This window comes from Eulemur rufifrons, chromosome 3 (assembly GCF_041146395.1).
Source record: "Eulemur rufifrons isolate Redbay chromosome 3, OSU_ERuf_1, whole genome shotgun sequence".
In the NCBI taxonomy this organism is placed as follows: Eukaryota; Metazoa; Chordata; class Mammalia; order Primates; family Lemuridae; genus Eulemur; species Eulemur rufifrons.
Window position 1 is genome coordinate 1,458,240 of NC_090985.1, and position 27,824 is coordinate 1,486,063.

Sequence of the window (27,824 nt, forward strand, 5' to 3'; positions counted from 1 at the left end):
GTGCACGGCAGGCACTGTTGACCTTCTCTTGGTCTCTTAGCCCTTTTCCCCCTTGTGTTGTTTGTACTGTCAGCGGGCTCTGCCCAGGTGGTGGCCTGGAGACACCCTATCAGTGGGGACTCTCGCAGAGGTCTTGGGTAGATACCCGCATGATATCCCTGACGCAGTCTCTGTCACCAGGGGACACCATGCCCTGGCCACCAGATCTGGCCATGAGTCCACCCCGGGAGCCCTCACGGGACCACATTTACCTGGACCAGGTGGGCTGTGAGTCAGAGAGGGGACGTTCCTCAAACTAGGTTCTCCAAGTTGCCCCAAGGGAGACGGGGACAGGACAGACAGCACAACAGCTGCCGCCCCTGGCAGGTAAAGTAGTCGTGTGTGTCTCGGGCTGTGGTTACGCCATTTGGTTTGCGCCCCTCCCATGAAGTTTTACTCTGTGACATTTTATTCCCATGGCGTAGAGGAGACGGCCCCGCCTGAGAGGCTTGGAGGCCGCCGCCCTGGGCAGCGTCCCCTCGCGCTCCCTGGGCTGCGTCTCCAGCGAGGAGGCCGTGACGGCATCCTTGTGTCCGAGACACTCTGGTAGAATCCCGTACCTGGGGACGGGAGCCAAAGCGGTTGCGTCCCGCGGCCTCACTGTTGCCTGGAACCTTTCCCTCCCGTCGTCTGAGTCATAACTTTTCTCGGTTTATTGACAAAACAGCTTTTACTGTTTCTTCCAAAACAGCCCTGAAAATGCCAAATCAGTAAACAGAGAAGGGATTTCTAGTTTGTCTCACAAACTCGGCTTCCGGAAGCAACTGAACCTGGAATCTGTTTCGAAGATAGCAAATGGGTCTGTCTGTTTCTCTGGGTGCTTCTGAGACTCTGACGTGAGTGTTGTACAATTCCTCGTGCAAAATGATTCTGCTTTGCAGCAAAAAGGGTTGGGGTGGAAGGAACACATAAGATATCCAACAAATGAGATATTTAGGTTAAAATATATCGCGGTGCTCCTGTTGCAGACTGGGGTGCTAGGCCGTATCCGGCTCCGGTGGCCGGGCTGGGCACGCCGGCTCTGCTCGAGGCGTGGAAGGTCTGCTCCGCGTAGCCTCGCGTCCGCCGGGAAGGCCAAGCAGAGGCTCAGACACGTCTCCAAAGAGCTCACGACCAGAAGGCTCCTCAGGGGCCCAGAGCGACATGCGACCTTTGACTTCTGCACTTGATCTTAGCCTAGAGGCCAAGAAACGATGATCTTTGACTTCTCAGGCAGGGCGCAGACTTACTGTTTCTGCACGGGTGGCTCCCAAGTGGCTTTGATGTTTGTTTTCTGAAAACCTGACAGACACGTTCTTTGCACTCTCGGGTGAAGCCTGCGGTTTCAGTGAGCAGCGTGGCTGCACAGGACGAGCTCTGAGGGCGAAGTCCCATGACGTGCTCGGTTACCTGCTGGAACTGGACGTTTAGGAAAGAAGGGAACGCCACGTGTGAGTGCGTGGGCGCAGGAGGAGAGGTGGCAGTGCAATTGGCTGCCTCGCTCCTGCCGTCAGGTAGAAGATTCTTGAGGTCTGTGATTCTTCCTGGGATAAACGTGGATTACTGGTAGCTTTCCAGCCGCCCATGGTCATGTCGGTCCCCACATGTCTGTTTTGGACACAGCTGGAGGAGTGGAGGTGGGTTGGAGGCACCATCTTAACGGTATAGAGAGAACAGCAGCCCCGGCTGCCACCAGAATTCAGAGCCACGCCAGCTCTTCGGTTGCCCCCTTCTCCCACGGCTGCTGCGTGGCGGGGGCGGGGGGGCGCTAGGGGCAGGGAGGCCTTGGTCAATGCCAGGGCATGATCGTCTCTCACTGGGTTGGTTTTTCTTGTGGTCCATGAAGAGCAAAGGAGGTGTCACCGCTGTTGGCCTGACTAAATTGTCTTGTTTGGAAGAACACATTTCACAAGTGGAAAGCAGCCTTCTGCCTGGGAGCTGAGGACTGGCTGCGCTGGGCAGCCCAGGCTGCCGTAACAAGTACCGTAGACCGAGAGGCTTAACCAACAGTCTTATTTTCTCACAGTTTGGAAGCTGGGGGTTCCAAGGTCAAGGTGCCAGCCCACTCTGGTTCCTGGGGAGGGCTCTCTCTCCTGGCTTGCTGACAGCCTCCTCCTGGCATGTCCTCATCTGGCAGGGAGCGGGGAAGTGAGCTCTCTGGTGTCTCTTCCTATCTCTCCTAACCGCACTGTGGGGGCCCCATCCTCATGACCTCGTCTAACCCTAATTATCTCCCAAAGGCCCCATTTCCGAATAACGTCACACTGGGAGTTAGGACTTTAACGTGTGAATTTTACGTGGTCAGAATTCAGTCCATAGCACCAGTACAAGATTGTTTTTGTTACGTGATATTGTAGCGACCCGTGTTTGGGGCAATAAGGTCATAAACTCAGGTGGGAAAGGTGTGAAGTGACAGACATCAAGCAGGGCGTCTGCAGGAGTGTCTGACTCGTGGGGGTGGGTGCTCTGCGGGGGGGGGGGGGGGCTTCCTGCTGAGACTTAAGCACATGTGCTTTGTGTCTCCCGCCTGCCTCTCCACTAGGACACATCTTAAGATTGTTTCTTGGTTCACAGCTGAAATTAATCCTGTATTGGACTGTCCACTCGATTTCCAGCAGGAGGGCAGGGCTTCGTACGGTACCTGATACAAGAAAGGTGCCCAGAAAACCTTAGCAGAAGGAAAGCAGGGAGTTTTGAGACTCAAGACTTAAAAGTTGGTTCTGCTAAAGGAAAGCATCAGGGTGAGGTTACCAAATGGTCAGGGGAGGAAAAATATTGAGTTCAGTTTAAGAATATAGAGCGTGGTATTAACTGTGAAACCTCTAGGTACATATATGCCAAGAAGTCGTTGAAGATGATATAATCATACACTCTTAGGAAGATATGGGTCATTTATTTTATCCCTGTAGTCATACAAGGAATCTTTATGATAAAGCCATAGCCTGATGCTTATCCAGGCTTTGCTTTCTATGCTCTTAGAGACATACAACTCTTCTTTTTTCATTTCAGAATATCACAGGGGGTCAAACAATTTGGGTACAATGAATCACTTTTGTAAAGTTTGAGTCAAAGTTTTAAGTGTGTCCATCACCCGGATAGTGTGCATTGTACCTGTTAGGTGTGAATTTAACCATGCCCTCCTCTCCCCTCCCATCTGCTTGATGTCCATTGAATTTTACTACTATATATGTATATGAGTGCTGATCATTTAGTTCCAATTTAATAGTAAGTACATGTGGTGTTTGTTTTTCCATTTTTGCAATATTTCACATAGGAGAGTGGTCTCCAGTTCCATCCAGGTTGTTACAAAAGGTATTAGTTCACCATTTTTTTATGGCTGAGTAATACTCCATGGTACACATATACCACATTTTATTAATCCACTCATGTATTGATGGGCACTTGGGTTGTTTAAACATCTTTGCAATTGTGAATTGTGCTGCTATAAACATTGAGCTGCAAATGTCTTTTCTATAAAATGTCTTCATTTCTTTTGGGTAAATACCCAGTAGTGGGATTGCTGGATCAAATTGTAGGTCTACTTTCAGTTCTTTGAGATATCTATGTACTACTTTCCATAGAGGTTGAACTAGTTTGCAGTCCCACCAATAGTGTCTAAGTGTTCCTGTCTCTCCACATCCATGCCAGTATCTGTTGTTTTGGGACTTTTTGATAAAAGCCATTCTCACTGGAGTTAGGTGATATCTCATTGTGATTTTGATTTGCATTTCCCTGATGATTAGAGATGTTGAGCATTTTTTTCATATGATTATTGGCTATTAGCATATCTTCTTTTGAAAAGCTTCTGTTCATGTATTTTGCCCACTTTTTAACGGGGTTATTTGGATGTTTTCTTGATGATTTGCTTCAGTTCTTTGTAGATTCTGGTTATTAGCCCTTTATTGGATATGTAGCATGCAAATATTTTCCCCCATTCTGTAGGTTGTCTGTTCACTCTATTGATTGTTTCCTTGGCTGTGCAGAAGCTTTTTAATTTAATCAGGTCTAATTTATTTATTTCTATTGTTGCTGTTGTTGCTTTTGGGGTTTTCTTCATAAATTCTTTGCCTAGACTGATGTGTGTAAGAGTTTTTACAACATTTTCTTCTAGAATTCTTATGGTCATGCCTTAGGTTTAAGTTTGTTATCCACTGTGAGTTGGTCTTTGTGAGTGGTGAGAGGTGTGGATCCTGTTTCAGTTTTCTACATATGACTATCCAATTCTCCCAACACCATTTATTGAATAGGGATTCTTTTCCCCATTGTATGTTTTTTTCTACTTTGTCAAAGATCAGGTGGCTATACGAGGATGGTTTTATATCTGCTTTCTCAGTTCTGTTCCATGTGTCTATATCTCTGTTCTTGTGCCAGTACCATACTGTTTTAGTTACTATTGCCTCGTAATATAGCTTGAAGTCTGGTACAGTGATGCCTCCCAATTTGTTCTTTTTGCTTAATGTTGCTTTGGCTATACGGGATCTTTTCTGGTTTCATATGAAGCATAGAATTATTTTTCTAGATCTGCAAAAAATGACATTGGTATTTTAATGTGGATTGCATTGAATCTGTAAATTACTTTGGGTAGTATGAACATTTTAACAGTGCTGATTCTGCTGATCCCTGAGCATGATACCTTTTTCCATTTGTTTACGTCCTCTGTGATTTCCTTCCTCAGTGTTTCATGGTTCTCCCTGTAGAGGTCTTTCCTCTCCTTGGTTAAATATATTCCTAGGTATTTTATTTTCTTTGTTGCTATCGTGGAAGGCATTGAGTCTTTGATTTGATTCTTAGCTTGACTACTGTTGGTGCATATGAAAGCTACTGATTTGTGTACATTGATTTTATAACCTGAGAATTTGCTGAATTCATTTATCAATTCTCTTGGCAGAATCTTTGGGGTTTTCTAGATATAAGAGCATATCATCAGCAAAGAGTGATAGTTTGACCTCTTCTTTCCCCATTTGGATACGCTTGATTTCCTTCTCTTGCCTGATTGCTTTGACTAGGACTTCCAGCACTATGTTGAACAGAAGTGGTGACAATGGGAACCAATTTTGTCTGGTTCCAGTTCTAAGCAGGAATGCTCTCAATTTTTCCCTGTTTGGAATGATGTTGGCTGTAGGTTTGTTGTATATGGCTTTCATAATATTGAGGTATGTTCCATCTATGCCTATTTTGTTAAGAGTTCTTATCGCAAAAAGGTGCTGAATTTTATCAAGTGCTTTTTCTGAATCTATCACAAGGATCATATTGTCTTTGTTTTTCCTTCTATTTATGTGGTGAATCACATTTATAGATTTGTGTATGTTGAGCCATCCCTGCATCTCTGGGATGAAGCCCACATGATCGTTGTGGATTACACAACTCTTTAGTCCACAAAGCAAACTTTTATACATTTATACAGTCCCATCCCTTGGAAAATTTTCTGCCACTCTTCAGAATCTGCCTCCGTGACAGTTCCTCCTCGTTTTTGGATATGTCATCTAAGGGAGTACAGTCTGCATCTAGCATTGCTTTCTTGGGACCGTCTGACCCCAGCTCTACCTCCCACTGTCTTTTCCAGTGTTCACTGTCAAGATCACCCACCCACCCCCTGGTCCTGATAATGTGGAGGGCCATCTCTATGTGTCTATTATTTACCTGTGGGCTTAGTACAGTGCCTTAAACACCACTGGTATTTGCACACTAAAAACTGTACTTGCTGAATGACTGAGTGGAAGATTTAGTGTGTGCCAGGGGGCCAAGATGTAGGTGCCTTCCTCCAATCCTGAAAGAGGCAGCACTGTGGAATCATTCACCCTGACCACGTCTATACACAGACTTGAAGGGCTCTAGGGAAATTATGGAGCAGTATAATCAATACTCATATGTTCATTACAATTTTGACCTTACTAACAATGCCTTGAGCATTATCTCATGAGGCATGAATATATGTGATGCATAATTTACAGATGGAAAGGAGTCTGACTGTTAACCAGTTTCATTTCCTCATGGGCGAGCAAGTGAGGAATCTAGATGCGGGCTCAGCTCTTCTAGCCTGTATTCTTATCTGCAGTGTCATGCTAAACCTTCCACAATGCTGTGCAGGAATTACCTCGTTTGCTTGAATCCACTATCCATTGAAGTGTCCTAAACTGATCAATGTAGAAACTGCATCTGAACGAAGGCCAAGGTCACAAGGGAGGAGCTGGTAGAAATGAGACTCTAAGCTTTGTCCCTGACTCATGCGTTCTTTGAAGCAGAATTTTTCAATTTAATAGGAGTGAATTCTGCTCTCTTCTGAAAGAGAGAGGAAGAGGATTCTGAAGAAAGCAGAGAACCACTATTGTTAAAAGCAAACATTATTCCTTTAATATGCAATTCCCAACTTTTCTTCTGTCATCTGTTCATATCCACATCTGTTCTCCTGGATCTAGAAATAGATAAAAATAATTTTGCAATGTGTAATTAACTGAATCCTTAACATTTGACACATACTTCTGCAAGGAAGGGGATTGGAAAAGATGTAGGGTCTGTCTGATACAATATATGTCACTGGAAGGTTCTTTCTTCTTAGAATATCCTTTCTGTGTTCCAGGTCTGCCTTTTCAAATAGAAATCAGAAGACAGTAGCTTGACCAATGCAGATTTTCTGAGCTAAGAAATGGTATGGCCTAATGCTTAGTGAAGTTGCAGACTGTGATGATAAAAAATACGTATTTGGTCTTTGTTTCCTAACAAACAGCTTCTACAGACCCTGGACTCTCTGGAGTGATAAGTGTCTTTTTAATGCTGACGAGCCAACTGGTGGCTGGGGCCCCCAGATTGCTAGGGGATAAGGGCTGGTCGCCAGAAAGACCAAGGCAGGATTAGAGGGTGGGGACTCTCAGCCCCACCCACCGACCTGGGGAGGGGACGGGGGCTGGAGATTGAGTTAATCACCAGTGGCCAGTGGTTGAATCAATTATGGCTGTACAGCGGAGCCTGCAGAAAACCCCTACATGTTGGGGTTTGGGGAGCTTCCTGGTTGGTGAAGGTGTGAGGTCTGGGAAGGTGGCGCACCTGGAGAGGGCGTGAACGCCCCACCCACCCACCCAGGAGCTTGCCCTGTGCGTCTCCTCCGTTTGGCTGTTCCCAGGTTGTGGCCTTAATGACAGACTGGTGATGGGAAGTAAAGTGCCTTCCTGAGTTCCGTGAACTGTTCTAGCAAATTATCGAACCTGCGGAGCGGAGGAGCCGGGGGAACCCCCAGTTTGCAGCCTGCACCTGCTCCGTGCGTCCTGTGCCAGGCGGTGTGGACCCGGTGAGGAATCGTGCATCCTCCTCCCTCCGCCGACTGTGGCCCGGGCTTGGTCCACCAGCCATCACCTGTCCATCTTTGTGTCCTTCCCAGGGTCCATGTCATGCTGCCCTTGGAGCACTGGGCATCAGTCAGGCTGCTCACACGGCGGAGTTTTTCTGAAGCAAAACCAGCCGCCTGCTGCCACCCCCTCGCCCCCAAGTAAAGGCAACAATATAGTCAGAACCTCCAACTCCAAATTGTCCTCAGGAGGCCACCGCCGTGGGCCTTGTGAACAGCAGGTCCCCGCCCTCTCTGCACGTTCTTCTAGAGGGCCTGGCTCTCCTCTGTGCAGGTGGGCTGCGGGAGGTGGCAGTGCTATGCAGAACGTCTGTGACCCTGCTCCTGCCGTGCCCTGCTTACGGCAAGATCACCGCCCCCACCACCGCAGCCTTTCCCGAGGCCGCCTTTCAGCCACCGCGTCCCTCTGGAATCTCCTTTCCGCCTTTCCCAGTAACAGCGAGGCTTCCTCTGGGGTCCAGGAGTGGGCAGGGGCCGCCTGGCTCCCTCTGGGCCTGTCCTGTCTCCGAGGCCAGCCCGCTCTTCCAGGGAACACACGGTCAGGTCCAACGTCCTTTCTCCGTGGTTGGCTCTTCCCTGATCCCTCACTTGGGCGTTTGCCTGTTTTGCGAGGCTGGTCTCTGCGTCCCCTCGGGCTGCGTTTCCAGCCTCCCCAGCTGTTGTCCCCTCCTGCCAGCTGCTTCTCAGGTCTCTGTGGCCTGCTGTTTGCCACCGCTGCTTTCCACGTGGTTGTCCCGAGCTGCTGCTGGCCCCCTGCCCTGTCCGTCTGGGTGCTGAGGCTGCGCTTCGCCCCTCCGGAGCTTCTCAAAGGTCACCTGGTGGCGGGAGCCTGCTAGGGCCTCCTGGTGGGGACACCTGCAGGAGGCTGAGCAGGAGGGTGGCTCTCGGGAGTGAGCGGCCACTGGGGAGCTGGTGCCGTCCTAGGGAGGGTCTTACTCTGTGGGCAGCCAACGCTGCTCTCTCCTGAGAGCTCGAGTCAGAGATTAGGGGTGAAAACGCCGTGTGTTTCCCATTCGGCCGCTACTCCCTGCAGGGTGTGGGCTTCCGTGAAACACACACCTGCCCTGGGCCCCTCACCTGTGTTTCCAGGGCACCGTGGGGGACGACGTCCTGTCCACCGGGTCAGCTGAATTAGAAGCAGAAGATTCCTTGGCTCCTCCCGGGTCTTCTGGGACCCGATGCACAGGTCAGAGGTCGGCACATGGTGGCTGATGGGCCACATCTGCCCTGCCTATGAGCGAGGAATAATTTTTACAGTTTTACATGAAGAAAAGCACCAAAAGAATACATCATGACTCGTGAAATTTATTTGAAATTCAAATCTTAATGTTTGTAAATTGGAATGCAGCCACACCCACTCATGTGTATCCGCCTGCGGCTGCTTTTGCACCATAGCCGCGGTGAGTGGCTGCCACAGAGACCTTACGGCCTCAAAGCCCGAAATATCTGCTCTCTGCCCTTCGCAGAAAAGGTGTGCTCACCTGTGGCCTGGAGGGCCCCGGCCGAGGTGGGCCCTGTGCTGTGTGAGAGAACGATGTTGCTGCAAACCTGAGTCCGTGTCTGTGTCCGTAACCGGCAGGGGGGGTCTCAGGATCACAGCTCGAGCCCCCTGTGCTCCTGGGAAATCCCACACCTCTTCTCCAACAGCTCACGCTCCCCTCCCTTCAAGAGGGGGTCCCAGGCGAAAACTGGGCCGTGGGGGACAGCTCCCATTTTGGTCTGTGGTACCAGATAGCACAAAAGTAACACCTTAACCACGTGGAAAACAAGATGGATTTTAATGCCTTGCATGCAAACATTTGTACCATTTTGCATATTTTATATTTGTAGAGTAATTCACTGTTTAAAATTTAACACAATTTTTTTTGAGTGATGGATGAATATAGTCATCAAGGAACATATTCCACAAGGAAACCGCTTTGTTTCGTAGAACTTCTCAGAGGGGATTTTGTATCTGTGGAAGGATGCGTGATTTCCTTAATCAATCTGTTGTGTAAACAGGGGGTATACTCACGTTTTTCCTTTTTAGGAAAGGCATTTTATAGAATTATGTGTGCAGGATGGTACGCTGTTTCCCGTGGTTTGCAAGGTTTCCTGAACGAGGGGTGCTGCCCTTTCTCCAGGAACCAGCGTGACGCTGGGCATCCGTGGGCTTGAGAGTCACGGAAGGTCCCTTACCGCGTGCATCTCTTACGCGACTCTGCGTCGTTGACGCTCATCCTCAGCCAGGGGCGCAGGGCAGCTGGTGGCTGCACCTGAAGACGCTGAGCCGGAGGCAAGTCCAGGGGCACAGACCAGAGAAGGAGCCTGGAAGGAAGAGTTTGGGTGAGTGCGAGTGTGCGTGCCCTGGGCCTTCCGTCGGGGACGCAGAGCGCTGGCAGGAATCAGAGACGTCCACAGAGGCCACGAGGCGGGAGCAGGAGGCCAGGGGTGGAGCGAGGCGTGGAGAAAGCTGGAGGTGGGAGCAGGAGACGGGAGAGGCAGGGAGAGCGAGTGGGACCCAGGGCCAGGGGAGGGGGAGGGACTGGAGTGAGGAATGAAGCCGGGTGCTTGGGGTAAGAGAGGTGAAAAGTGTCACCTTCCTGGAGGGTTTTTGCGAATATTCTGAAGTCCTGGGTGCAGGGTGGCTGGGGGGGGGGGGGGGGGGGGGGGGAAGACAGTGGAGCTGTCCAAGGCTGCCTTCCCCTTTATTTTTTCCAAATCCTGCTCCCGAGAGGCAGCACCTGGATTATTACCCCTGGGCGAACCCCTGGGACTGTGGGGTCTGCTCACCCCCCTCTGGCTCATCGTCACCTGGACAACTGTCCTCTGCCCGGAGCCCAGTCTCCAGGGGGCCCGTTCCCTTGGCTTCTCCAGGGCAGCGCTGCCATCGGGCCCGCCTGGCCCCCGGCCTCCCGCGGCCTGCGTTCAGCCAGGACCCCGTCACCAACCCCGGCCCCAGCTCTGCCTGCGGTTCTCCCTCCCCTGGTGGCAGAGGCTGGCAGCCCAGGCCACCGTCTCCTTTGTTTTTGTTCTCACTCTTCTAACCCTCGGGCTCCAGGATTCGGGGCATAGTAGCTCCCTCCACCCCCGACCCCCAGAAGAGCCCGTGTGGCCTCAGCGCCTGCTTCGGAAGCAGCCAGGCCCGGTGCCGCCAAGCGGAGGCTGTCGGTCCTTGGGGCTGGCTTGCTTTCGTCCCGGGCCAGCCCTGTCCCTCCCACCCCTTCCCCTGGAACCAGGTGCCTCCTGTCCCAGCACAGCCACCGCCTGTGCACACGGCAGGCCTCGGAACGCCCACGTGGCTCTGGCGAGGCCTGTCTCCCCCTCCCTCCATGCGAGCAGTGAGGGCTTCACTCTCCAGGGCCATCGGGTCAGGCAGGGCTCCAGAGATGGCTTTGGAACTGCCATTGGTCCCTTGGCACTGACGTCACCCGCATGTGCCTCTTTGGGGGGCAGCGCCCACACTTAGAGTGAAATTCATCCCTGTTTCCTCGTCCTTCCATCCATGTGAAACCTGAGTTCTGGATGCCTGGGGTGTCCCGGCCTCGGCGCACAGGAAGCCTCCACCTCTGCACCCCGAGTCTCCCCTGCTCTCACCACCCCGCATAGCTCCTGTCACCTCGCAGCGTCTCCCTGCCACCTTCACCTGAAGACACGTGGTTGGGACCTTGATCTGGGGCTGATGCGTCGTCAGCCCGGGGCGGCAGCCGTAGGTGAAGTCCCCACGTCCACCGGCTGGGGACTCTGTTCTCTCCGCGGCCAGGGTGCTGGCGAGCGGGGTGGTCCACACAGCAGAGCAGCGCCCACCACGGCTTCCGGGACCCCTGCTCCACGGGGCCACCTCACCTCCAACACAGCGACGGGGGAACGTGGCGTCACTGAAGGGCACGGCCGTCCCGTGAGAACAAGGAACAGACGGCACTTCCCGCCCCGGGAGCTCGCCGGCCGGGGGAGCAGAGGGGCGCACTCAGCAGGGGGCCGTGGCCGCACAGTGTTGCCTCATCGTGTCCTCCCGAGCGTCCCCATCACGGCGCCCCCGCCTCGGGGTTCTCAGGGTTTGGGGAAACGTGCGGGGAGTCCAGGCTCCCGCGTGGTCTGGGAGTCCCAATGAGGCAGGGACACTCCCGGGTCCCCACGTCCCCATGTCCCCACGTCCCCACGTCCCCAGATTGTCAGCCACCGGGGTCCTGGTGTTGGCTGCATTTGTATCATGACTCGTGTGGGTCCCGGCACCAGGAAAGTTGGACTGAAATCTGTCCCCGAGGAGAAGGACGTGTGTCCCCACCTGTGCCTGGGCTTCTAACGCCTCCGCATGCCACCTGGCTTAGTGTTTGTCCCCTCTCCTTCAAAGCTGTGCTCTTTGGGGTGATAATTCCTGCAGCCACAGTGTCTGGGAGCCCAGGGACAGGGCGGCCTCAGCCTGTCTGCTGCTGGTGGAGCCGTGTTCGCCGTGAGTCCGCCTGCTCCCCGCCCCCCCACAGCCTTCCTGAGCCTTCCCAGTGTGGCCTGCGCTGACCTCCTGCGTCACTCCTCTGGCAGCCTCCGTCCCCGGCCCTGACCGTGGTGGCTCCATCTTTCCTTTCTGCGTATTTAGGGCCTCGCGCCGTGCGCGGAGGAAGGTGGGCGGCCCGCTGTGCAGAGCGGTGGGCCTTCCCTGCCCTCCTCTTCGCCGCCCCCCCCCCCACATCAACAAGTCGGGGGTGGGGAGAGCTCGCTCTTCAGGCCACCGTCACCCTGCCGACTCCCGAGCTGCTGGCACCGTCTCCCGCCCTCGAATAACTGGCCTTCCGATCTCCCAGTCTCCCAAGCCTCCTCTTGTCTGGCCTCCTCACCCCCCCCCTTTCGTGCTTTCTTGAACATTTAGATTGTTTTCCGCGTACGTTTACTACTGTTCCAGTCGGAAAGCACTAAGTGCTGTCACACCTGGGACAGGTGGTGACGCTCCCTCCGCAGCCATGCCGGGAGGACTGACGAGCCTGGGCGGGGCCTGGCGCCCTCTGGAGCTCAGCAGAGACCCCGGCTTCTAACCTGCCCCCTTCCTGCCACCGCCCGTCCCACCCCTGCAGGACAAGTCCGCTCAGCGGAGGTGGCCGCGGATTTTGCACCTGCTGCTTCTCTCGCCTCCCTGAGCACAGGGGGCCGGTTCCCGGCACCCCGAGTCGGTTCCCAGCACCCGAGTCGGCTCACGGACCTGCCAGGCCGTTTGCGTGGCTCCCTGGTCCTGAGAGTGCTGTGCTCAGGCATTAAAAACACAGAGATAATAGAGAATAAAAATCGTATGTAATCTTACCATTCAGACGTGAGTTTTGTTCCATTTTTAATGTATTTACCCCAACACACATGCACACATGCACACATGCACACACACACACACACACACAGTCTCGGCGTGTCCGTGAGTCAGTGCGGTTTGGCAAATGCTGACGGCTGAGCAGCCACGTCCGTGTCCGCGGTGATGGGGGCTGAAGCTGAATATTGCCATCATTGCATGAAAATCTGACGTCTTAACAAAAACGGGTATTTTTACTATTTTGTTGTCATGTGTTAGTAGTGGTCACGAGACTCGTGGGTGGGAAACAGGCGTGTCTGGGCACGGCCCGTCCACTGCGGGTTTCTCTGTGCTCACGGGGCTGCGATCCGCGAGACGGCTCAGATGTGCGCGTGCGGCGGAGTCTGGTGGAGAAACGCCGTGTGCTGGTTTTCAGTCGTGTCCACGCTGGCGATGATTTGCTGCCATGTCACAGTGTGACGTTGGACTTCTGCCCCGTGTGAACTTTTGAGGTAGTACAGTTGACAGTGTCGGCTGCTAATTCATCCTTGTAACGACGTGAAATCTTCCAAATAAGACCTTTTATTTGAAAGAAGCATGGTCTAGACAAAAAATGAATTTTAAAATCCTAAAGGACTTCTTTGTTGTGAAGGCCAATTATACCAAACAATTCCACAAAGATATGAAACAGGACACGTGAAATAGAGTATGTCAAATATACTCTGATAATCTCTTTTATTCTGCCCTGCGTTATTTATGATCTGGTGCACACCTGGCTCATGCAGGGTACAGCAGGCGTCGTGAAGGCGGCAAGCTTATGTGTTCTTAGTATTTGTATTATCTCCCCGTTTGCTTTTACATTTCACTATTTGTTAAAAGTTCTTAATAATTGATTTTGCACATCAAATTAATAGCTTTTGCCATATGGTCTTAGATTATTGCACATTTAATTCTTGTAGTAATGAATTTATATTTGCAAGGACGTGTTCAATCCAGGCACACCTAGAACGCACGGTGACATCTGACAGTGAGCGTTAGGCTGGCACGGTCGGTCCCTGCGGCATGCCTTGCTTGCCGCGTTGATGCTGTCACTCTGTAGGTGCAGATGTGATGGTGGCCTCCACGTCCTGTGGTCACTGATCGCGCACAGGTTCAGAGGCGCCAGGAATGGCCTGAGCCAGGGTTCGTTTCGGGCCAGGGCGTTCATCCCGAAGCCGAGGCCAGACAGTAGGTTCTGGGCAAACAGTACCTTTGGCTGAAGCGGAAACTCGACGGATCCCTGACGAATAGTTCTCCTGTGTGATTTTGTGTCCGCGCTGTGAACTCACTCTCAGCATCTTCCTGCAACGTCATCTTTGAAATCAGAGTATTTAGCGGCTGGGCGATTTCATCTGTGTGGATATTCCATAGTTTATCAGCTCTTTCTCTTTATGTCAGACGTGTTAGTTCCTTGGTTTCGGTCCAGCGTCAGGCTGTACTGGGACGGTCAACGCGACCTTGTGGTTCACTCTCTTCTCATCCGTCCTGTCCTTAACCGCCGTGATGAGGCCTCCGTGGTCGCTGGGAACTGGCTTGTCCCTTGTGTGCGAGAACCGCCCTCGGGCACGGGAGGCGGTTTCATCTCTCCTTCCACCACACGACCCCCTTCCGACGATCAGCTTTGCCTCCCTTGTAGGTGCTTCTCGATGCAGCATTTGAACCCTCCGCCGTCCCCCCACGGCCCAGGCGTGGAGCCCCGTGCACTCCCCGCCGCAGCCCACACCTGGCGCCTTCTGCAGGGCTGTGCTGTGCGCTCGGCCGCGGATTCCTGGGGCTCAGGCCGGGGAGGCGGCTGCCTGGGCCGTGGCCGAGGCTCCTCCTCTGCCCTTCTTGGAGGCAGCCGGCCCCGAGAGACACCAGGCTTCCCTTCCCGACCCCGATGTCCTGGCCTGTCCTCTGTGCGGTTGGTGACAGCTTCTTTTTTCTGAGGGTCTGTGGCTGTTAGGTTTGATGCAAGCATGAGACAAGTCACGGGTGTCTGTCCCCCTGCGGTTCGTGGTCTCACGCGGAACGGGGCAGGTTGAGTGTGGCGTGCACCTGTCGTCTTGCCCCAGACTCATCACCTGGACAGTCACCGCCCTGCCTTTCTTCTGTTGGAATGACCAGTTGTCCCTCTTCTTGCTGGGCCTGTGGTTTTTGCCTTTTATAAAGTCCAGCACAGAGATGCTGGGACTTCAGCAGCAGGGTGGGGAGGGAAGCTGAGGTCACGGGGCTCGGACACTGGGGGGACATGGGAAGTGTCCGTGTTCCAGGACAGAGCACGGCCCGCCGGGGCCCGGGGACCGGAGCTCCACGTGAGCCAGCACTGCTGGTGGGGGTGGGTGGGGGGCATCTCCCCAGGCTGCCTTGGGACCGTCCCTGATGCCAGAACCTGCCCTGCAGCCAGGTGTGGTCCAGGCAGACGGCGGGGCTTGGTGTCCCCGCGGGAGGTGCTTCCTGCTCCCCCCCCCGCCCCCGAGCAGTGGCCACCCTCTGCCCCACTGCCTGTGGGACAAGGACGTCTCGCAGACCACCACACGCGCCAGGACCCAGCACAGACCTGCCTCAGAGCCCCCGCTTCCAGCCCAGGGATTTTCCTGTGCACTGTGCTGCAAAACCCCCACCCATGGAGGCCCTGGGGGGTCGTGTGCCCCGTCTTCCACGCAGATTGAGGGGACCTCCTTTGCTTGCGCTTCAGGAAAAATCTTCCGTGGTCTCTGGCTGAAACGTTTTGACAACAATCTAGATGTTTCAAATGTCTGTTTGTTACGGCCGCATAAGAAATCCAAGTAACCGATTTTTCAGAACCTAAGCAGTTAATGCTAGAAATTTTGCTGCAAATAAATTGATCAGTATGCAAGACAGTTGTCACGGCTGAATCATGGTCCACAGTTAAGGTAAACAGATCTGTGATGACATTTTCTGAGCAGAATACAAATGCGGTGCGTCTCCTCCCAGGGGTTTCTGACATTCCTCCTACACGGATAACAGATTCTCCAAGAAGGTGCTGGTCACAGGAAGAAAGATCTTTGTTTAATCCCTCGGAGAAGGTAGGGCCGTGGCGTTTGATGTGCTTTCTGGGAAGAGGACTGTTCTGAGAGAGGGGAAGATCGGGACGAGTGTTTTCCTTGGGTTGGCTGCTGCCCTCGCTCCTCCCGGCCCCGGAGAGAGGCTTTTGGTTTTTCATTGATTTGAATGATCTTTAAAATAGTGTGTATTGTCGTATTGTGGAAGTTTGCATGTCATTAATTTTTTTTTTCCCAGTGTGAAGGTTGGAGGATATTTTTCTGACTGGGACTCGCATGAAATAGTGGGGAGAACAGATGTCCTTTTTCACTTCCTCCTGCTCCTTTTCTCCGCAAGGCCCTCAAGTTTCTCGTTCCCCAGGTTTCCGCTGCCCACACCGTGCTGTGGGATTCTCCACAATGTGTCTGGTCTGAAACGTGGGGTGGTCTGTGGCCAGACGCCGCGTCACAGCCAGATGTGTTTTCTGTGCGATGGTGAAGGTTGCAAAAGCTTTAGCTTGTGCTGCTCTTAGATTGAGCTCGAATCCTCACGGCAACTTCGTCTGCGAGCAGGCTGTCATCTCCCCTGGGTAACAGGGACCGTTCCCGGGGGTGGGTGGTGGTCGGACGGCCGCGAGTACAGATATTTCTGTGCGTTTGTGCGTTTGCTGTCGGTTGTGGTCAGGGACCCGGAGCAGAGATCTAGATAGGAAGGTTGTGCTGAGGTGGGAGAAAAGCTCTAGATCCAGAGGGAGCTGCAGCTGGGACCAGAGGCCAGAAGGCTCGGTGACTGGAGTGGGTGGGACCCCCCTCGGGGGGCTGAGGGAGCCTGCTGGGAAATTCGGGAGCAACCCGAGGCACACAGGCAGGAAAGGGCGTCCTCACACGCCGTGCCCGTCCTCCTGCAGCATCTCTGCACGCGGGCCCAGGGCGGCACAGGGGCGCTGTCCTCCGGCAGGCCCTCCCCGGCCTTCCCAGGATCCTAGCCCGGTGAACTTACCCGGCTCCGCACCTCTCCACGCTGGGGACCGGACTCCCCGGGGCAGGGTTGGGCCCCTGCACCTCTGACCATCGTTCAGCTTCTAGAACAGCCCCCGGCTAAAGTAAGAGTTTTGCAAATGCTGCTTGTGATCGAGCAGCAGCCTCTGCAAAAGGAGAGAATGTCCTGATCAGCTCCATGTCTTAGTTGGAGAGTAGATGGGGAAACTGAGGCAGACCGTGATGCAGCCAGAGCTAGAGGCGGGCTCCTAGGGGGTGCGCAGCCCTGAGTAAATGGACCAGGGAAGGTGCTCTTGCCCCACCTGCCGCAGAGTCCCCGCTATCGAGTGTGTGTGACACGACAGCTGCGAAGATGCAACTGGCCCAGCCGTGTTTTCCTCCATTTCTAGAAACGCTTGGCCCCATGCGGTGTAGGAGGATCAGGTGACCAAGGTTTTTAGAATGTTCCCTTTTTGGGTTCTGACGCTGGCACACTATTTGGAGGCAGTGACATCATCTCTTTCCTCCCGAGCACCCTCCTTGCGGCCCCGTGATTCGGGCCCTGCCATCTCCCACCTGGACTGCTGTGGCCCTCGTTCACTGGCGGGAGAGGTGAGGCACAGCGAGAATGAGCGGCCGGGGGCCAGACCAGCCTGGGCAGGGCAGGGCTTGGTCGGACACAGGCCTCCTTGAGACGTGATGTTTGAGCAGAACCTAATGACTAGGTGACGACAGGGAAGAGAGGTTTCTCGCCAGAGGACATGACTTGTGCAAAGGCCCTGCGGTGGGAGGGGACACATCGTGCTCAAGGAACTAGTGGAGCAGTGGTGGCTGGAGCCAGGGAGGTGGGAGGGGAGGTGGGCAGTGGCCCGACCCTCCGGGAACCGGTTGACCGTGGCAGGGGACTCGTGTTTGTGCCAAGAGCGAAGAGAAGCCATTAGGTGATGGAAGCAGGAGCGGCGTGTCCGGTGAGGCTTCCGGGTGGGGAAGGACAGGACGGGCAAGGTGCAGGAGGCCGGGGCTCTGGGGCAGGCACAGCAGGACGTGAGGGCAGGTCTGAGCCGCGCTGGCGCTGAGGTGGCGTTGCTGCCAGGGCCTGGGCGAGGTCACCTGGGGAGGACGCAGGGGAAGGGAAGGGGGCCGGAGAAGGCGGGCCCTGGAGGAGGGCGTGCGGGTGGGACACAGGGGACGTGGAGCCTGGGGACAGGACCAGCTGCTGGGGGGGGCAGGGGAGCCACACCCCAGAGAGGGTCGCAGGCGGAGCCCCCGCCTCTGCCTCACGCGTGTGGTCCCTGTGAGGATGGCAGCTGTCAGGGGGGTACAAGGACAAAGAGGTCTGACGAGAGAAGGCTGCAGGGAAGATGGGAGGTGAGGCGACGGCTGCTCTCTGGTGGCTCTGCTCCACGAGGAGCAGGTCGCTTTGCCGCAGTGCCGAGCTTTCCTCGGGCCGTGGGCGATTCCACACCTGTCTGTAAGACTGCTTTGAGTTTTTTTTTTTTTTTTTTTGAGACAGCGTCTCACTCTGTTGCCCGGGCTAGAGTGAGTGCCGTGGCGTCAGTCTAGCTCACAGCAACCTCAAACTCCTGGGCTCAAGCGATCCTCCTGCCTCAGCCTCCCGAGTAGCTGGGACTACAGGCATGCACCACCATGCCCGGCTAATTTTTTCTGTATATATTTTTAGTTGTCCATATAATTTCTTCCTATTTTTAGTAGAGACGGGGTCTCGCTCTTGCTCAGACTGGTCTTGAACTCCTGACCTCGAGCGATCCACCCGCCTCGGCCTCCCAGAGTGCTAGGATTACAGGCGTGAGCCACCATGCCCGGCCTGCTTTGAGTTTTGACACCAAAATACGGGTGGTGTCATGGAATGTGCCCGTGTTTCCGTGCTGCGCCAGACACCTGTCCTCTCCACACGTGGCAAAGCCTGCGCCGCACGGGAAACCGAGGCGAGGGTCCCGTCCTCCCCGCCTCTCGGAGGAGCTCCTGGCCGGGCGGGCGAGGCCGCGGGGGGAGCTGGAGTCGGGGGACGATGACATGTGCAGGAGCCCCGGTCCCCACGCTGGCCTGAGCCTGCACCAAGCATGTGGGCTGTGCGGCCCCAGGGCTGTGACAGGCGCAGGTGCACACCGGCCGCTCAGGGGACGCTCAGCCAGGTGGAGACGAGTTGTCAGCAGGGGAGGGGCCGTGCCTGTGGGGTCCAGGGTGGGCTCTGTGCGAGTGTGTGCGTGCGTGTGAGAGAGAGAATAGTGTGTGTGGGGTGTGTGTGGTGTGTGTGTGCGTGCGTGTGAGAGAGAGAATAGTGTGTGTCGTGTGTGTGTGTGGTGTGTGTGTGGTGTGTGCGTGCGTGTGAGAGAGAGAATAGTGTGTGTGGTGTGTGTGTGTGGTGTGTGTGTGGTGTGTGTGTGTGGTGTATGTGTGGTGTGTGTGTGTGGTGTATGTGTGGTGTGTGTGTGTGGTGTGTGTGTGGTGTGTGTGTGGTGTGTGTGTGGTGTGTGTGTGGTGTGTGTGTGTGGTGTGTGTGTGGTGTGTGTGTGTGGTGTGTGTGTGCGTGCGTGTGAGAGAGAGAATAGTGTGTGTGGTGTGTGTGTGGTGTGTGTGTGTGGTGTATGTGTGGTGTGTGTGTGTGGTGTATGTGTGGTGTGTGTGTGGTGTATGTGTGGTGTGTGTATGCAGCGTGTTGATGTGTGTGGGGGGGGAAGCCCTGGGGGAGAACGGGTGGGGACGGACGGAAGACAGGAGGTCAGGCAGGTGGGGCGGAGGCCGAGGGTCTGGACTCAGCCTGGCCTGCGCCTCCTCCCTGGGATGGGTTCCCTGCGGTTGGAGGCAGGACCCTGGGGGGGGCAGTGTGGGATCAGCCTGGGAAGGGACCCTGTCTCAGGCCCCTTCGTCCCTGCGGCAGCAGGACCAGGATCATGTTAGCAGTGGGGGGTGCCTTGGGACCAGGGGGGCCATTGTCACCTTTCTTGGACTCCAGGGAGCTAGAACAGAAAACAAAACCACAGATGTGACTCAATTCCTTACCGCAAGAAAATGATGGTAACTTCCGTTAGCGTCTGTGTGTGTGTGTATTTTTAGTGGAACACACACTGACGTGTGGCCGCACGGTCACCCTGTAGGTACCTGGGGTGTGAGTTCCTCTCCACACACTGGGTGGGCCGGCTCCGCTCTGCTTCATCTCAGAGTGAAATCTGCAGACCCAGAGCTAATCGGCAGCAGGCCCGGGGCTGCTCTTCCTCTACCAGCGTGGCCGTCTCCGCGCCGTGTGCCGCCGCCCTGCCTGTGGGATTCTCTAAGGAGACATCGTTCCTTAGACAAACTTTAAAAAGTCGGCACGGGAGCAGGTTCCCGACATCGCAGGGAGCGTCTGCCGAGCCAGCTGCTCCTCCCGGTTCCGTCCCGGGCAAAGCGGGTGTGCTCGCCGTCAGCGTAACCATGGTAACGCTGTCACCGCAGTGCTCGCTTTTCCCAGGCACTGTGTTAGGTTCTTCACAGACATCGTCCTTTATTTTTGAAATGACCCTTCCGGGTGTTTCTTAGGAATATTGTATTGATTTTGACCCAGAGTAGCTCAGGCGCCCTTCGAGCTAGGAAGTGTTTGAGTTCTGATTCTAAACGAGATGTTGTGACGACGGAGCCCCAGAGCCTTTGTGGTCACTGTTACCGAGAGTTTCTCTGGACGTTCTGCCAGTGAAATAAGACGTGACAGAGAAAGGCCAGCTGGGGGCTGGAGCAGCCCCCCGATCTCTTTCTTCGCCCCCTCCTCTGTCTGAGGAAAGGGCCAGACTCACGCGGTCCTCCTCCTGTGCCCGCCAGCCGGGCTGCGGGGAGCTTTGCTTTCTGCAGGTGTGTTACGAAACTGTGGGCCTTTTGTTTTCCCAAAATAAAATTAGGGTGACTGGAACAGGGAGGGGATTGGCCTTTCTAGGTTTGCTGATGCCAGCTGAGATCTCTCCTAGCCTGGAATCTCCTTAACCCAAAGATGGGAGTGAGGAAGTTGGCTTTAAAATACCAAAACTGGTGTTGTGTGGGACGTTAGCTGGACATGGAACATCAGCTGGACAGGTAATACATTCTAAAAGTTTCCAGAGTTCGAGACATTTATGGTATGCGGGGTTAATCGACGTTATACTACTTTTCATAGGCAGGACTTCTCGGTGTTTTTTAATGGGTATTGGCATCTCCAAGAAAGAGGGTTAGTGGGCAGCTTTTTCCTACCTTGTTTGAGATGGAACCGTTTTTCCTGGGGAGTTAAAGGACTGCTGTTCTGCGGTGCTTGTTTTAGGAAGTGGTGACTTCCATTTTCACTTGTGTTTGCTCCTACAGCCATTCTGCCCTTGAGTTTTTGGACTTAATGTGTTTCAGCCTCCATTTCAGAAAAAATGGAAATTCCTTATCAGAAGCAGCTGATGCTGAGGTTGCCGGGTCGTCGCTGTTGGTACTGTCTGGCTGTCACAAACCCAGTGTACGGCAATTGTCTAAAGGGCAGAGAATTGCTTTAAGAAAGGGATTTTTTTTTTCCTGGAATACTTTTCAATGTGTACATGGGCCTTAAAAAACAAAACTGTGATCATTCTCAAAGTTTTGTGGACACAGAGGGGCTAAATTAAGGTTTTGTTTATTAGTGTTGTAAAATCCTTCTTTAAGAGCTTTGAGTGGAATGGTTCACACTGACCTTCAAGTGTGTTTATCGAACACGCTGTTTTGGACGCGGCTGTCGGTCAGCGGCCCGGGGCGCCCTGGTTTCTGTGGGAAGGAGGCAGAGCCATTGCACACCCCGAGCGTGTCCCGTGAACACCACTGGGCACCCTCTGCCCACACGGACCATCCGTGTCGTCCCTGAACTGTCTGTTTGAAACATGCTTCTAGACTGTTGCTGCCCTTCTGCCCCGGGACGCCCTCCCCCCTGCCCCCCCCCCCCCCCCCCCCCCCCCCCCCCCCCCCCGCCGAGGAGAGCTGACGACGTGGAAGTTTCTCCCAAGAACAATACACGGAATCAGGCCGCTTGGAATAGTTTCGTGCTGTGGGATGGTGTGAGTAAAGGGTGCCTGAGTTTCAGAACCCTCCAGAAAATGGGAAGAAGAAGCTTTTTAACAGTGTGGCTTCTTTGAAATCAGGGATGCTTAACGTGGCCTTCACAGGCTTCCAAAAGTGTCTGGCGTATAAGAAACAATGTATCTTGGCCACGACGTGCAGGAAAGGTGCTCTCGCCTGTGCCAGGGCTTCTTGTTTTTTTAAATTAACATTGATTCCTGGAAAGGCCTGGCCACGAGAGCCTGGCGCGGCGCTGCCTGAGGGGACGCTTTCAATGCCCCCGGACCTCGCTGACCTCGCGGTGACCAGGAGGGCCGAGCTCCCACACGTGGGGGTTCCGGGTCCCGAGTGAGGTGGGGCCCAGCCCTTCTGCTCGAGCACGAGGCTCAGGACAGGGCAGAGCATCAGCAGCTGCCCTTGAACTTGTCCCATCCGGGTTGCCAGGAGCCAGCGCCAGTGGCGGTTCCTCCCCCAGGCCTGGCCGTGCCGCCTGGGTTCCTGGACATCTTACCTGCTTCCGGGTGGCCAGGAGTCCCTCGTGCCAGCTGCTGAGATGTGCTAATCCTTTTAAACCACTGTGTCAAGCAGTAACTATGGGAGCGGTGCCCAGAGACGCCCTTCAGAGGAGCAAGGCAGCGCCCAGGGAGAGGGAGGCCTGACCTGGGCCGCACAGCTGTGAGGGGCAGAGTGGCCTGTGGACCCAGGTCCCTGGGCTCTTCTCCCAGGCGGTGCTCCTGGTACCAACCGCATGGCAGCTTTCTTTGCTTGTTACTGGGTTTTGCTGGCATTGACAGAACCTCTCATCCTTGCTGAATTCCAGAAATGGCTTCGGACATACCTGGATCGGTGACATTGCCCGTTGCCCCCATGGCGGCCGCAGGACAGGTGAGGATGGCAGGGGCCGTGCCCGCCCGCGGAGGAAAGCGCCGTTCCGGGTAAGCAACCTCAGCGTTTCCAGGAACTGGGCCTGTCAAGTGTTGAGCAACTGCTCTTGACCTGTTAGGAAAACACTGTTTCTCCCCCTCCTGTGGAATAAAAGCTCAGCAGTTTGCATCCTGTTTGGATTTTGCAAGATTCCTAAATGTGCACATGATTTGCCTCTAAGTGCTTTTGGGCCTCGGCACCCAGCTGAGGACGTCTGTTTGCTTGTCCTTGTGGCGAGAATGTGCTTTGTGATCCTGCTGGGCCTGGCTGGGGCCGCCCGAGGGCGAGGGCGGGGGTGGGGGGGGCACCCTGGCCTGAGCCTCCAGCCAGATCTAGCACTGCCAGCCAGCTGCAGGCCCTGTGGGCTGTGGGGGCCACCCTGGTGCCACCGCCCGTCACGCTGTCCTAGGTGGCGGGCAGGAATTCCTCTCAAAGGAAGTGGCCAAGGCCGGCACCCGAGGGCCTGACAGCTCGCGCCGTGTGCCACTGTGCCGGCAGAACTGGCAGCCACGGCAAGAGCTGCTGACCACACCGGCTCCGACGGGCCAGAAAGCCGTCACTCTTGACCAGGTGGCCCCAAACCGGGACCTGCCCACGATGTGTAATGTTGGCAGCTGTGCATGGAACGAAAGAACCAACCACCAACCTGAATCCTGCCAGGAAAACCTAACGGGCGTTTTCAGACTCCATGCACCCCCCACCCTTCCCCCGGTTGAATCCATTTTATTTTCAATGACATGTTTGACAGATAAGATTTCTCAGAAAGTTGAATAAGTCCGTACTTTTGACGCAATTCCTGGTAACACGTGGCCCTTCTGGAACGCAGCTGCCCAGCACGGCAGAACGTACCTCCCACACCCCAGGCGCGTGGCGGGGCCCGTGGTCAAGTGGCCCAGGGTGACCAAGGCGGTGGAGGTGGGTGGGGTGGGGGCCCGCAGGTCGTGTCGGGGGCTGGGTGGACGAGCACACGCAACGTTGTCATTCTAGGGTGTAAAACAGACTGCTGTGTGCGCAGCTTGTCTCTGGGGAAGGGCTGAGACTCTTGCGACTGGCAAGAGGGGAGAACGGCCAAGCGATGCCCCGTGGTGAGCGGGTGCGTGACCCAGTGCCTCACTCGCTCTCTGGGAGCTGACGCAGCCGGGTCTCTCGCAGCTGCCACCGTCTTCGCAGAGGGACCAGCAGAGCCGTCACGGCGCGTTGGTCCCCGGATGACTGTGAGGAGGGCGCTTGCCCTGGGCTCGCTGCAGACGCAGCGTCTCTCGCGAGCAGCCAGCCCTGCCAGCGAGGTGCTGAGCTCAGCAGAGGAGTTCGGGTCGCTGAAAGAAGGTCCATGATGTCAATATGTCAACTTACCGATTCTTTAAAATTCCAGGCCTTTTAGAATTACTTTAGATGCTAATGCACCGTAACTTGCGTTCCTGGGGACAGGCCCCACTGCCTGCCCGAGTCCTTCTCCAGACGGGGCCAGCACAGGGCTCTGTGGGGGCGCGGTGGGGGGCGCTAGTCAGGGCCAAGGTCGGGCAGAGATGCTCAGGCCCAGCCCGGAGTCTGCGGGACCAGGAGCCCCTCTGTGCCGGGGGACCCCCCACCCCCGCGGGGCCCGGCTGAGGTGAGCTGAGGCTGCTCCCTCCCGGGGCTCGTGTGCCTGACCCTCCCCTGCCTCAGACCCTGATGCCTGGCTGCGCCCTGAGCTGGTGGTTTCTCCGGGACTCGGTCCGTTGCTGCAGAAGCCCCGCCCCCCTGCCCTGTCCCTCGGGCCACGCACGTGGCCTGGCACGGGAGGCAACGTGGCCCTGTGCAGGCTGAGCCAGCCTGGCCCCGACGGCCACTCAGAGCCCAAGAAAGAAACTGGAGGGGAGGGGACGAGCCGCAGCTGCCGACAGGTCTCCCAGGGGCGAGCATGCGGGCACAACACAGGACAGACACAGGGACACAGGGCAGACACGGGGACACAGGACAGACACGTGGACACAGGACAGACACGGGGACACAGGACAGACATGGGGACACAGGACAGATGGGGACACAGGACAGACACAGGAGGGGCAGAGGGACAAGGAGGGGCACAGGGAACGGTGGCGGGAGCGGGGAATGGCGCAGGCCAGGACCTCCCTCCCACCCGTTCCTTGCCGAGGTCCTTCCCACTCTGACCGACTCTTCTGCAGGGAAGTGCCCCAAAGTCCCAGGACGACTGCCCTTCCCACCCTGCTGTTCCAAAGCCAAGTAGAACCGCCGCCCCTGGGGTCCCGGGTCCTCCTGGCACTGCGGACCCCCCGGCTGAGCCCCCGTGCCCCTCCCCGACCCCGTCCCCGTCTAAGCGAGCCGCGTGCTCTCCCAGCACTTGGCACACAGGTAAAGGTTCACAAGTTGCAGATTCTTCCCAAAGTGATTCCACATGTGTGGGAGGACGGAGCTGGGCAGGTCACCTGAGCTGCATTTTGCGGTACCCGCCCTCATCGGTGCGGCAGGGTGGTGCGGCGTGGGGGCTGCGCCGGGCTGACTCCGTTAAGGGGAAGCAGCGGCGATTAGTTAGGGTCTGTGCCCACCCCCGAAGCTGCCCTTGCTGGGGACAGAGGCTGGAGGTGGCCGCAGGGACGTCCCTTCCCCTCCCTTGGAGTGCAGGGCTGGGCTTCTGCAAGAGCGTCACTGCGGGGAAAACTGCTTCAGACCCCACACAGCCACCACCCAGCGTCCCCTCGCATGTCACCCGTGGGCTGCTGCAGCGTGGTCGGGTCAGGGGCGTGCTGGTGAGCGCTCACGCGCCGGCCTCTCTACGTCCTGCCCGGCCGGCCCAGGCTCCGAGGGAAGAGCAGCTTCCAGCAGCCTCGGCCGCGAGAGCCTCGGGCCGGGCCGGGACGGCCCTTTCGCGTTTTCTCCCGAGAGCCCCAGTGAGTTCCGCGGGGCGACTGCTACTGACGGTGCCTTGCTGCCGACAGTCACTGCCAGGAGGACATTCCCGCCACTCCCCTCACTGAGCGCGGTGCAGAGACGCCTGTCGCGGCGGCACGCGGGCTCCTCGGCAGGAGGGCGAGGCGAAGCGTGTGTTCCGCCGCCTTCGCAAGGCTCGTGCCGTCCGCTCCCTGTGCCCAGGTCTCTGACGTGACCACAGTCGGACCCCAAAGTCGTGTTTTGATCTCTTTTATCATCGAGATGTGGCAATGTGAGAGGGACACGGGAAAGACGTGGAACAGGGTGGTCTGCTGAGACTTTGTAGCAGACGGAAGAGGCAGGCGTGGGGTCGTCCTGTCTAAACGGAGGACTTGAGGTGGTGAAAGGGACCACGGCGGTGTCTTGGCAAGGGTGGCCCTGAAAGCCCCTCCGTGTCCTCGGGAGCTGCGTTGTTTCTGTGGCTGATGAGCCGTGAGACCGTTTTGGGGTGGGCTGAGTCATCCTGAGAATCTGCACGAGTTTGTGCCCTAATTTATCTCCTGGGTTCACGCCCACTCCGCACTCTTCTGAATCACTAGGTCTGCTGGCTGCGGCCGGGTGACCACACACGCACAGGTGGAAGGCGGCGTCTGGGCCCTGATTTTCCCCAGACGGATCCTGGTCCCCAAGTTCCCATGGTGGCCAGAGCAGGGCCGTCCCTCTTCCATGCCCCGGCCAGAGTGGGGCCCCTCGCCACAGGGCCGAGACCCCCTATGTCTGCTGCATGGGGGGCTGGGGAAGGAAAGGGGGGAAGAAAACCAGGGTGACCAGCCTGGCCTGCCTGGGGCACTCCCCGTTTAGCACTGAAGTCCTGGGTCCCTGTCTCGGGGTCCCCGGTCCCAGGAGAGTCAGGGGGGGTGGGCTATCCCCCGAAGGTCGTGCAGGCTGAGGAAGGAGTGCTGACCGAGCCCCAGTTTGCAGGCACCTGGTGGTCACACGCCCACTTTACCTGCACCTCCCCCCACGTGCAGGGTTGTTAAATCCCTGCACGAGTGTTTGGAATTTTTACAGCGCGGCTTTTGCTTGAGCGGAGATGTTTTGCCCGAGGTGCTCAGTCGCCTTCTCGTGGACAGCGAAGCCGCGCTCCCCCCGGCGAACACTGGGTGGCGGTGTGGTTCCGCGGCTCCGGGGACGCCGGCGAACCCGATTCCGGTGTGTTTGCCGGTTCTCCCCCAGGTGTGGCTGTGGGGAAAGGTGAGGCGATGGCTTGGTGATCAGGCCCATACCGGCGGCCTTGCTTCACTTAGAAAGTCTGCGTTCGGCTCCCGCTTGCCCACGATGCCGACGGCTCGCGGCTGCCCGGTGCCTGGATTCCCAGCCGCACTGCGGGGCGCCCGTCCTTCCTGGTGGGGTCTGTGGTCTTTCAGCCGGCACCTGCCCATCCTCCCCGCCGCCCCCTCTCCTGTGCGCAGGTGTTCCCGTTGCCCTCACTGTCCTCACCCAACCGCCCCACGCCCTGCGGTCTCGTGTTCTCAGCGCAGCCCTCGCTGCGGGGAGCCGGGGACGCCAGGTTGGTGGGGTCCCAGCCGGCCATTCCAAACAGAGTCATGCCCAGCTTGGAACTGTGGCTGCACTGCACATAAAACAAAGCAAAAATAGACAAAAAATGCTAATTTTAAGAAGAAAATACTCCTTTCCTTACCTGCCTTATGCCCAGGCCCTTCACGTTACCCCAAAGCCTGGAGAACAGGGTTTTTCTCGGTAGCGGCTTCTCGAGTATGTTTGTGCCGGGACGGCCCGTCCTGTGCACCTGGCTGCTTCCTGGTGGCCTGGCTGTCCTCGCCCTCCCCGGTCACCCCTGAGCCACGGAGGCCCTGCCCTTAGGGCCTGGGGGTGGGGGTGAGCGCCCGTGAGGCCACAGTTCCGGGTCCGTAGCTGGGGTCTTTGCTACACACACGCTCTTGCGGGGAGCTCCCCAGACACGGGCTTTCTCAGTCCTGGTGCCCGGCAGGCGCCTCCCTTCCACTTGGATTCCACGGGGACCGTGCCTTGTCCAGTCGGCCAGGCCCGCTGCGAGCACGGTGGGGACGCAGCAGCTCTGTGACATTCTGCCCAAGGGGCCCGCTCAGCCTGGGCGCCCAGGAGGCCAGGGTGTCCCCGAGACTCTGGGCACGCCTGATGCCGAGTGAGTGTCCCCCCTGCCCTGTCACCTTCAGGGGTGACACTAACTGACATTGGAGAAGAGTGTGGGATGGCAGTTAAACACGTATGGATCAAGACTTTTTGTTTTATGTTTCCATGGAGAGGACCAGGAAAGGGGAGGCTTAATAATAAATTTGGTGAGTTTCGACAGGCAGATGACCAGTTTGAGTAGCTCAGGCTCCAAACAACTATT

At 56.1% G+C, this 27,824-nt stretch overlaps 1 protein-coding gene and 1 long non-coding RNA gene across 2 annotated transcripts in view; one reads left to right on the forward strand and one right to left on the reverse strand.

The window, feature by feature from the left end:
* The window catches only part of ARNT2 (aryl hydrocarbon receptor nuclear translocator 2), a 158,324-nt gene that overhangs the window by 19,444 nt on the left and 111,056 nt on the right, over window positions 1–27,824 (forward strand). The window contains exon 2 of the mRNA XM_069466528.1: window positions 22,458–22,572. Coding sequence (XP_069322629.1) covers window positions 22,458–22,572 — 115 coding nt within the window. The remainder of the gene's footprint in view (window positions 1–22,457; window positions 22,573–27,824) is intronic.
* LOC138381908 (uncharacterized) lies at window positions 19,933–22,644 on the reverse strand. Its single transcript, XR_011233191.1, has 3 exons — window positions 22,476–22,644; window positions 21,279–21,349; window positions 19,933–21,081 (listed from the first exon to the last, which is right to left on the reverse strand). It is a non-coding gene; the product is annotated as an uncharacterized lncRNA (long non-coding RNA).